Source organism: Suncus etruscus, chromosome 6 (genome assembly GCF_024139225.1).
Source record: "Suncus etruscus isolate mSunEtr1 chromosome 6, mSunEtr1.pri.cur, whole genome shotgun sequence".
In the NCBI taxonomy this organism is placed as follows: domain Eukaryota; kingdom Metazoa; phylum Chordata; class Mammalia; order Eulipotyphla; family Soricidae; genus Suncus; species Suncus etruscus.
This window is the reverse complement of record NC_064853.1, coordinates 18,691,488-18,700,952: the sequence shown is the minus strand read 5'-3', so window position 1 is coordinate 18,700,952 and position 9,465 is coordinate 18,691,488. Positions and strand designations below refer to the sequence as shown.

At 37.4% G+C, this 9,465-nt stretch overlaps 1 protein-coding gene across 1 annotated transcript in view; it reads right to left on the bottom strand.

Annotated features, from left to right (window-relative positions):
- Positions 1-2,073: 2,073 nt before the first annotated feature.
- LOC126010978 (cytochrome P450 2J2-like) overlaps positions 2,074-9,465 on the bottom strand; it is a 31,868-nt gene continuing 24,476 nt past the window's right edge. The window contains exons 7-9 of the mRNA XM_049774598.1: positions 7,771-7,958; positions 5,509-5,647; positions 2,074-2,480 (exon numbers count right to left, since the gene is read on the bottom strand). Coding sequence (XP_049630555.1) covers positions 2,302-2,480; positions 5,509-5,647; positions 7,771-7,958 — 506 coding nt within the window. The 3' untranslated portion in view covers positions 2,074-2,301. The remainder of the gene's footprint in view (positions 2,481-5,508; positions 5,648-7,770; positions 7,959-9,465) is intronic.

Sequence of the window (9,465 nt, the reverse complement as noted above, 5' to 3'; positions counted from 1 at the left end):
AGCCCTCACAATATCAGCCCCCAAATTGGCAGACCTAAAATTTGGTCTGATCGGTGTCCCTGAAGGGAATCATAGAAGACCACTGATGAGGCAGGGCCAAAAGGGAAATGGTGATTGTGGGTGATGGAGACAGCAGGAATGGCTTTGGCATTTCCTGAAATGATTATCTTTCTGCTGTGTGGTCTGGTGTAGCCATTGTCTTTCACAGATCTGTATACTTTTCATTTGAGAAAAGAGTGAGTCTATGGAACCGGCTCATTTATGGGAGTGTCTCTCTTAACAGATACTTATGGTTATTCATCGTAGTCTTAGGAAACAGTGTTCCAGCACCAATTCTACCAATGGCATCAACATCCCTTGACCAATGTCCTCAGGTTTGTTCCAAACCTCCAACAAGCCTTCTTGATGAGCACATTCCCTTTTTCTCTTCTTATAATTTTAGGAAGTATTTAAATACTCTTTTACAATGTTCAAAATATTTTTCTTATATTAGCAAAATTGGATATGATTGAGATTCATTCATACAATGTACAACACCCTTCACCAGTGCATGCTTTCTGGTATCCAAGTTTCCCATTTCCCTCCCACCCTCCCATCTGTCCTCTTTCCTGCCTGCATCTATGGTAGGTATTTTTCTTCTATCTCTCTCTCTTTCTTCCACCTTATTTTATCCGTTTAGACACTGTGGTTTGCAATATTATTATTGCAAACTGACAAGATATCATATATATTACTTTATCTCCTAACAGCACCCAGTTCTTATCTAGAGTGATCATTTCCAAATATAATTGTCATAGTGATTACTTCTCCATCCTAACTGCACTGCTCCACTATTTATGTCAAGTTTCCCACAATGGACTGGTACTCCTGGCCCACATTCCTATAAGTTAGATTATTGTAGTTTGACTCTCATACTTGTGCTATTTTTTGGTTCTTTAGTGTAGTTATAATCGATTCCTATAACTAGTAAAATTATACTTCAAAATGATGACAAAAGATCCTTGGAATCTAAAATAAAGGTACCCTTTCCTTCCATTCCTTTCTTTCCATTTCTAGTATTGTCAGTTGAATTATGATTTCTCAGAATCACCAGCAATAGGAAGGAAAGATCAGGCCTTCCAGAACTTTCATGACCCTTTTTTCTTAGCTACTTATATTGCACAGGTCAAATCACTAGAGGGGAAAAGATATGATTTGTTCCATTGCCAGATGCATGTTTCGTGTGTGTGTGTCTGTGTGTGTGTTTGTATGTTTGTACCAAGGTTGCTGTCAAACATGCTTGAATTATCAGTGTTAGCTGCTTTTTTGTTTTGAGGTCATTTTCTTCTTATACACAGAAGAACTAGAGGATACTGGCATATCTCGTTCCCTATATAAAAATACTCTTAGAGAGGCCAGAGAGATAGCATGGAAATAGGGCGTTTGCCTGACATGCAGAAGGATGGTGGTTCAAATTCCAGCATCCCATATGGTCTCCCAAGCCTGCCAAGGAGCAATTTCTGAGCTTAGTTAGAGCCAGGAGGAACCCCTGATCACTGCCGGGTATGACCAAAAAACAAAAAAAAAAAACCAAAAACACAAACAAACAAACAAACAAACAAAAAACCCCCAAAACCTTAGGGTCTAGATAGATATAGAATGTTAATACTTGTCATCCAAAAAGCTACACTTTATTCAAAGAGACGATTATATTTACCACACAATGCAATGTAAAGCAGTTTGGATTTATAAGGCTGATAAAATATTTAAAGGAAGGTTTTATCCTTTTTTTTGCAAAGATTTCTTTCTAGGTTGGGGTCATTGTGGTCACACACTACTTAGTCTTCACAGAGTTCCCTTTGGTGAACCAAAGAAAGAGCTACCATGTAAGGGCCTTCAAGGCCAACACTGTCTATGGTGGCCCCTGAAGAGTCTGACTATCCACTTCTCTCAACCTGAGAGACCCTGAGAGACTGAGCCATCTCCACAATCCACAGTGAATTTATATATAGGGAAGGAAACAGTGGGTTCCAGCTATTTACAATCAACTATATTTGCTGAACCTTATTACACCTGGTCTTTACATGACCTTTCATCTCCTGTGAGAAAAGATAAATCATATATAGACTAAAAAGATTTGCTGTGCTTATGCTGCATTGGTGAGGTCTCTGGAAAAGCAACGGTTTGGAGAGGTTTTCTTCTGAATCTACTTTTCCCATTTCTTCAGAACCACTTTCATTTTTTCTATGGCTTGTGAGCATACACATGTCTTCAGAATTCATCTCTTCCCAGAGCCCCTTTCCTCTCCTTCTGGCCAGACATCTATGCCCTAGGAATAGCACAGATTCTATATTTGACAGGCCCAAGGATGCTACCCATCCTGAACTTCTGAGTTAACTTCTCATTTTCTGGGGGCCTGAAGGTGAACTTCTGCAAGAGTGCAGTGAAGAAAATGAACAACTCAGTTCTTGCCAACTGTTCTCCAAGGCAATTACGCTTTCCTGCAAGACAAAGAATAAAGCAAGTGAGTTTCAGTAATATCTCCTACCACTTCCTGTGAGTACTGCCAGAGGAAAGGCCTGCTATGCTCCAGGCTTTCTGTCAGGGACTCATGTACTCTGACAACCATCTTGGTTGAACAAAGACAGAATGGGGCCTGCTGGAATCCCAACGCTGACACCTATGCAATCAGTTAATGAGACATAGAAACAGAAGAGGTGAGACAAAGACGGGACCTTTTCCTAAAAGATTTTGAGTTAAAAAATTTTCAAACATAATGCAAAAGCCAATAAGCAAGCTACAAAATTATTTTCTATTCTTTGTAACTGGATTGATGTATCACCTTAGGGTCGTCGTGATGATTTCTTATACATCTAATCAGAATGGACTGCAGAAGGAATCACTGTAGCAACCTCAAAAGAGGGGATGCATTTTTCTGAGAAATACCTAGGAGCATTATTGCTATATCTGGTAAATTGCTAATTAAATTAAAAAAAAACTTTTTTCTCTGTGTCATCTATTTTCTATGTACTTGTTTTTCCTTTTATTATTTTGAGATCTAAATATCTTTTTTGGGGGGTATCAGACACAACCAGTGACACTCAGGGACCACTCCTAACTATACGCTCAGAAATCGCTCCTGGCTTGGGGTACCATATGGGTTGCTGGGGGATCGAGCCTTACTGCTGGGCCACCGCTCTGGCCCCTATGTCTAAATATCTTTTATTTAATTCTGTGTTCATTCCCCAACCTCTGATTCCAGTCCAGCACACAGACTTCACTCATTTTTTTTCGTTTTTTGCTCCATGCCCTTTGCCTGTTATGTTCACTTATCAGATCTGAGATAGATAGAGAGAATTCCTAGTGATGATTTATGTTAACCAATGCATAATATGTAAATTCTTATTATTAAGTGGAAAGGTCTTAAGAGATGATATTAAGTATTAATGTTATTTGAGAAGATGAGTTATCATCTAGTAGTGCTGGGGCCAGAGAGATAGCATGGAGGCAGGGTGTTTGCCTTGCATGCAGGTCAGTGGTTCAAATCCCGGCATCCCATATGGTCCCCCGGGCCTGCCAGGAGTGATTTCTGAGCATAGAGTCAGGAGTAGCCCCTCAGCACTGCCGGGTGTGACCCCAAAACCAAAAAAAAAAAATCTAGTAGTGCTAGATATAATACTAGATCAGAAATATAAAAACTTGAGTCCTATGACTTATTCTTTCAGTTTCCCCAAGACCTTGCATGAAAAAGAGTTTCTTAGTTTCCTTATATGAAGGATAGATATAGCTTCCCATTTCCTGTCCAACTATAATTATGCTGCTATTTGGGTGAAGAAATAATTTGTTTATAAATGAAGTCTCAAATGGAATTATATCATTGTTAATGGCAAAGCACCAGGATTAAAACATGAAATGGACAGCTTAAATATATATATATTTTTTTGGTTTTTGGTTTTTGGGCCACACCCGGCGGTGCTCAGGGGTTACTCCTGGCTGTCTGCTCAGAAATAGCTCCTGGCAGGCACGGGGGACCATATGGGACACCGGGATTCGAACCAACCACCTTAGGTCCTGGATCGGCTGCTTGCAAGGCAAACGCCGCTGTGCTATCTCTCCGGGCCTGGACAGCTGAAATTTTGAGCTGTGTTTCATATCCCTGTTATATTCAGAATTACTTGTCCAATGCAGCAATGAACTAGATAACGAAAACTCAAAGGTAGTCTAATAATGAGCATAAGAGGAATACTATAACATAATGGGAAGAATGGGCTGTGGATCACAGTTTCTTGCATTTAAATTCTAGGTTTTTTTTCCAATCTTAGTTACTTTATACAATAAAATCATACTCTTATGTCAGAAAATAGATTTATATATAATTCAATAATAGGAAAACTATCCAACAATATTCAATATAGGTTTATGTTGCAGTAGTATTCTGAGGGTGGGGTAAGGAGGGAGATATGGGAGACATGCTGGGAACAGGAGTGGAGGGAGGACAACATTGGTGGTAGGAATGCCCTTCATTCATTGCCATTATGTACCATAAATAATTCTGTGTAATGCACTTCAGTCACAATAAAAATTAAAAAAAAAGATTACTATAAGATTTACTTTCTGATAAATCTCGTTAACATTCTGTATTTCATGAGCTTTATGATTCTAGATGCCATAGTTAATCCTTTTCAAATTCCTTATCTTTAGTGATGAGTATTTGAATTTTGTGAAACACGAGACATATTTAATAAGAGTAGTTTCTTTATCTTTCTATTCCATTCATTGTAAGATGCTCAGAAATATTTGCTCATCATATATTAAATACCCAGGAAACATTTATGAAGTGAAAGAATTGGACACTTATTTAAGCTGTGTTATATATGTAATTAATACCTGCAATTTACTACATATTTCTGTCATTTGTTTTCTAATATGAGTTAAGCTATTCTTACATAAATGTATGACTTAAACATAAGAAAGAGGTTGTTTGATTTAATTGCACTTGGTTCATTTCAAGTTTTGAGTCATGTCCATATATTAACTAGAATTTATAAAGACGTTGAAAGGAAAAAAGACAAAAGGACACCTTGTGGAGACATATAGGGAAAACTATCATACAGGGAAGACCTTAAGTATTGCTGAATGCTCACAATGAGAAGCAATGGGTCCTACTTTCTCCCTCCTCCATTGTGTTTCTAGATATATGTGAATGAGGCACTTTAGAAATTCTATAAAGATGATTTATGCCCAGTTTTGAATGTGTACAAGAGATCAGGTACATATGCCCAGTTTTTATTGTGTGCAGGAAATCAGGTCTGAGGTTCTGTTTCCAGGGTTTAGGAATATTGAACAAAGTGAGCCTAAAATCTGCATCAGAAAGTGAGCTCTGAGAAAGCTTGGCAGCTTGTCCAGAATCAATGTGAGCAAAGGACCTCTGGAGACATTCCAACTAAAGAAAAGAGTCACATGAAGGAGAATAGGAAAAAGCTCTGAAATGAACTTTGGATGATCCTTTCACAATCAATTACAACTCACCTATAGAGAAAGGCAGGAAGTCTTCCCTTTTCTTAAACTGTCCATTCTCTAGGAAATGTTCTGGATTGAATGTGTCAGGTGTGGCCCACTGGGCAGGGTCACTGTGCAGTGCAGTCAGATTGGTTAAGACCATGGTTCCCTGGAGAAATTGCAGAGACTCAGGAAAGTTGGAAAAGATGGTTATACCCCTGTTTATAACATTATTATTTATAACATTTATCTGCAACAGCCAAAACATGAAACTAAGCAATGACCACAAGATTACCTGAATAAAGACATTGTAGTCTATATTTAAGGATATCTTACCAGTATTAATAAAAGATGTACCATTTGAGAAAAAATAATAAAAGATGAAATAATTATACAATATCAGGAAGCGAAAGACCAGATGGTTTTTACATGTAGGCATGCTAAAAATCTCTGTCCCTAAGTTTAGGAGGATAGAACAAAACACACCAAATGGGCAAAAGTTATGATGAAAAATAGATGTAAAAATATGGTGGTTACTTTAGGAAAGTGGGAAACAATAGGTAGAAGTGAATTTGGTAGTGTGGAGGCAGAACTTTAATGATGAGAATCAAGTCATATACTCAGATTAAGGCTATATTCCTCAATGGATATAACACTGTAGACCATTTATAAGTAACATTTGATTAAAAATATGTATTTTTTTAACCAGAGAAAGTTGGTTATGCTGGATGGATTCTTAGAGAAATGAACTGTTAGAAAATCAAATAAATGCATAATAAATATTCTCTCTTTCAATCTTTCTAAGTTTTATCTACTTTCCCTTTTACAATTCTGACCCCTCTGCACCTTATCCTTTGGTCCACAGTGGGGTCGTGCATATATATTTTCCTGAATGTTTCATGTCTCTGTGCCAATCTTATCTTCTGTATATAATGCAAATTCTTTTTTTTTGTATTTATTTAAGTACATATAGTAGTGTCTTCAATATCTGTTTTGGATCTGTAGAAATAGCAAGCAAGAGGTACCCAATAATTGAGTACATTTGGCTCTGCATCTTGAAATCATTCCCAGGTAAGGGCATTCTTAAGGCACAAAAACGGGAGCCACAGGTGCTCACCAAATCAAGACAAAGGAGTGCTGTGATTGTGTAGTGTGCAGAGGCGCCACTAGAGGGCAGTAGAAAGCAATCTGCTGAGATCATGGGCAGGTAGTGTGTTCAGGTTATACAGATTTCTCTTTGTTGAGAACAGTGAAGTTAATACAGACCAAGAGAGAAAGATCCCAGGAAGATGAGTTAAAGTGAAATAATGCAACTCTTGAAGTCAGAATATAACATCGAACCAAGAGCCAGAATCTTGTCACTGTAGTGAAGAGTTCATACAGATTTCATAACTCGGAACTTTAATCTTCCAGTTATAAAATGGTAATAATTCTGGTAGCTGATTAATACATTTATAAAAAAAAACTTGTATTCTCTAAGATGCCTAATTATTTTTCTGTAACTGTTGGTTTCTCTCATTTACCTTTCTAATAATTAATATTGCACAATCTGGGATTGCTTTCTCTGTGGGATATTTCCATTTGGGTGTTATATAGAAAATCTGGGAAAAGCATTAGAATAGTTTATCTAGAAATTCTTACATTAATAAATTCTTACAGGTGATTTCAAATATCACTTTAAATATTGCCACACTTGTCAGTATTTGGGAATTACTTTTTTTTCTGACTGCACATACTGAACCCAGTATAACTCTTGGTGGGCTCAAGGGACACTGGGGAATGTCAGTTATCAAACCCAGGTCAGTTGGAGGCATTATAATCACTCTATTTGCTATTCTGTAGCTTCAGTACCATTGCTACATGTTTAGAATTGTACAGAAGAATTTTCCAAAACAAAACTGGTTGATTTCCTGTATTATAAGATGAACTGCCAAGTCACAGAAAAGCTTGAATAGAGAACTATGCTTTCTGTAACATAAAGATTCACCTACATATTTCATATAGGAAATCCTGAGGTGTGTAATAACCCTAACCAGTCTTTGACTCAACATCTCACCCAAGAATTTTCTTCACCTTTATTTTAGTCATTAATAGCTGGTTGTTAATAGATTAATTAATAGATTCTAGTTTCAAAAGCCCCCCAGTATAATACTTGGTTTAAATATCTCTCCTCCATTTTATAAGACATCTTAGAATAAGAATCTCACATTTATATTCATAGCATTTAAAAGGTAAGGTTGAAAAATGAGGAGGGAGCCCCATTGAACCAGAGGTTACTATACTTGAGTATACCTTTTGCAAATAGTATCCACCCAGGTTGGTATCAGTTGCCACTTCCCTGGGCAAATTTAATGGGACGATGTTGCCCATTCTTTGCACCTCATGGACCACTGCATGTGCATAGGGCATTGACTCTCGGTGGGCCGTGCTTGGATGCTGCACCTGGCCAATCACTCTGTCTATCTCAGCATGCACTTTTTCTGTAAAAGAGAAGGTCTATTATTCATCTACTCTATGACTTCCCTTGATTCTTCTTACTTTATGAGATAGTATTATAGGGTCAACCAAAATGGATAAAATAATTGTATCCCACGTCGTTTCTAAATCATTCAAGATGAACCTAAGTGGGGAGAGTTGACTGTTGTAAGAAAACACTCCTGGGGTAAACTCTTATTCTACAATAATCCTGCTTTAGATTACATGAACTAAAAATCAATTTCCTCTTGTGAGAATGAATGTGAGTTTATCATAAGAACAGTTTTAGTTTTATATATGTGATGTATATAAGCAAGAAAAGAATAAAAGCATTGATTGTGCCTTTGTCTTTTTTTTTCCTTCCACATTACTAAGATTTTATTTCACTAAACATTTTCTTTTTCAGCTAAAGATCACATTTCCAAATTTTTAAGTGTCAGAGGACTAAACTCTGGGCAGTAGAATGCTCATAGCAGGGATTTTTAAAAATTATATATTTATTTAAGCATCATGATTACAAACATGATTGTGGTTGGGTTTCAGTCATAAAAATAACATGACCAGTGCAACCTTCCTACCACCAATAACCCCCTCTTTCCATACCCTCTGCCTTTATTTGAGACAGACATTCTATTTTTATCATTCATTAACATTGTCATGGTAGTTGTTAGTGTATTTATTTTGCTAACTGCAGTCACCACTTTATGGTGAGCTTCATATTGTGAGCAGATCCTTCAGGTTCTCTTCTCTATTGTCTTGGGCATTATTATAAAAATGTCTTTTATTTTTCTTAAAACCCATAGATGAGTGAGACTATTCTGTGTCTATCTTTCTCCCTCTGACTTATTTCACTCAGCATAATACATTCCATGACCATCCATGTATAGGAAAATTTCATGACTTCATCTCTCCTGATATCTGCATAATATTCCTTTGTGTATATGTACCACACTTTCTTTAGCCATTGATCTATTGAAGGATGTCTGGGTTGTTTCCAGATTCTGCCTATTGAAAATAGTGATGCAATGAATAAAGGTGTGAATAAGGCATATTTTTGGTTTTGTTTATTGGGGCCATACCTGGTGACGCTTGGGGTTACTTCTGGCTCTGCACTCAGAAATCCTTCCTGGCTTGGTTGACCATATGGGAGGCTTGGGGATCGAACTGAGGTCTGTTCTAGGTCAGTCAGTTACAAGGTGAATACTCTACCACTGTGCCACTGCTCTGGCCCTGAGGAAAGTATTTTTGTATTGAATTTTTGTGTTCCCTAGGAGTGGTATAGCTGGATCATATGGGAGTTCAATGTTCAGTCTCTCTCTCTCTTTTTTTTTGGGGGGGGGGAAATCTGTTGACACTAAGGGGTTACTCTTAGTTATGAGTTCAGAAATTGCTCTTGGCTTGGAAAACTATATGGGACATCAGGGATCGAAACGAGATCTGTCCTGGGTCTCCTGTGTGCAAGGCAAATTCCCTACTGCTATGTTATCGTCCTAGAACAATTGTCCAGTTTTT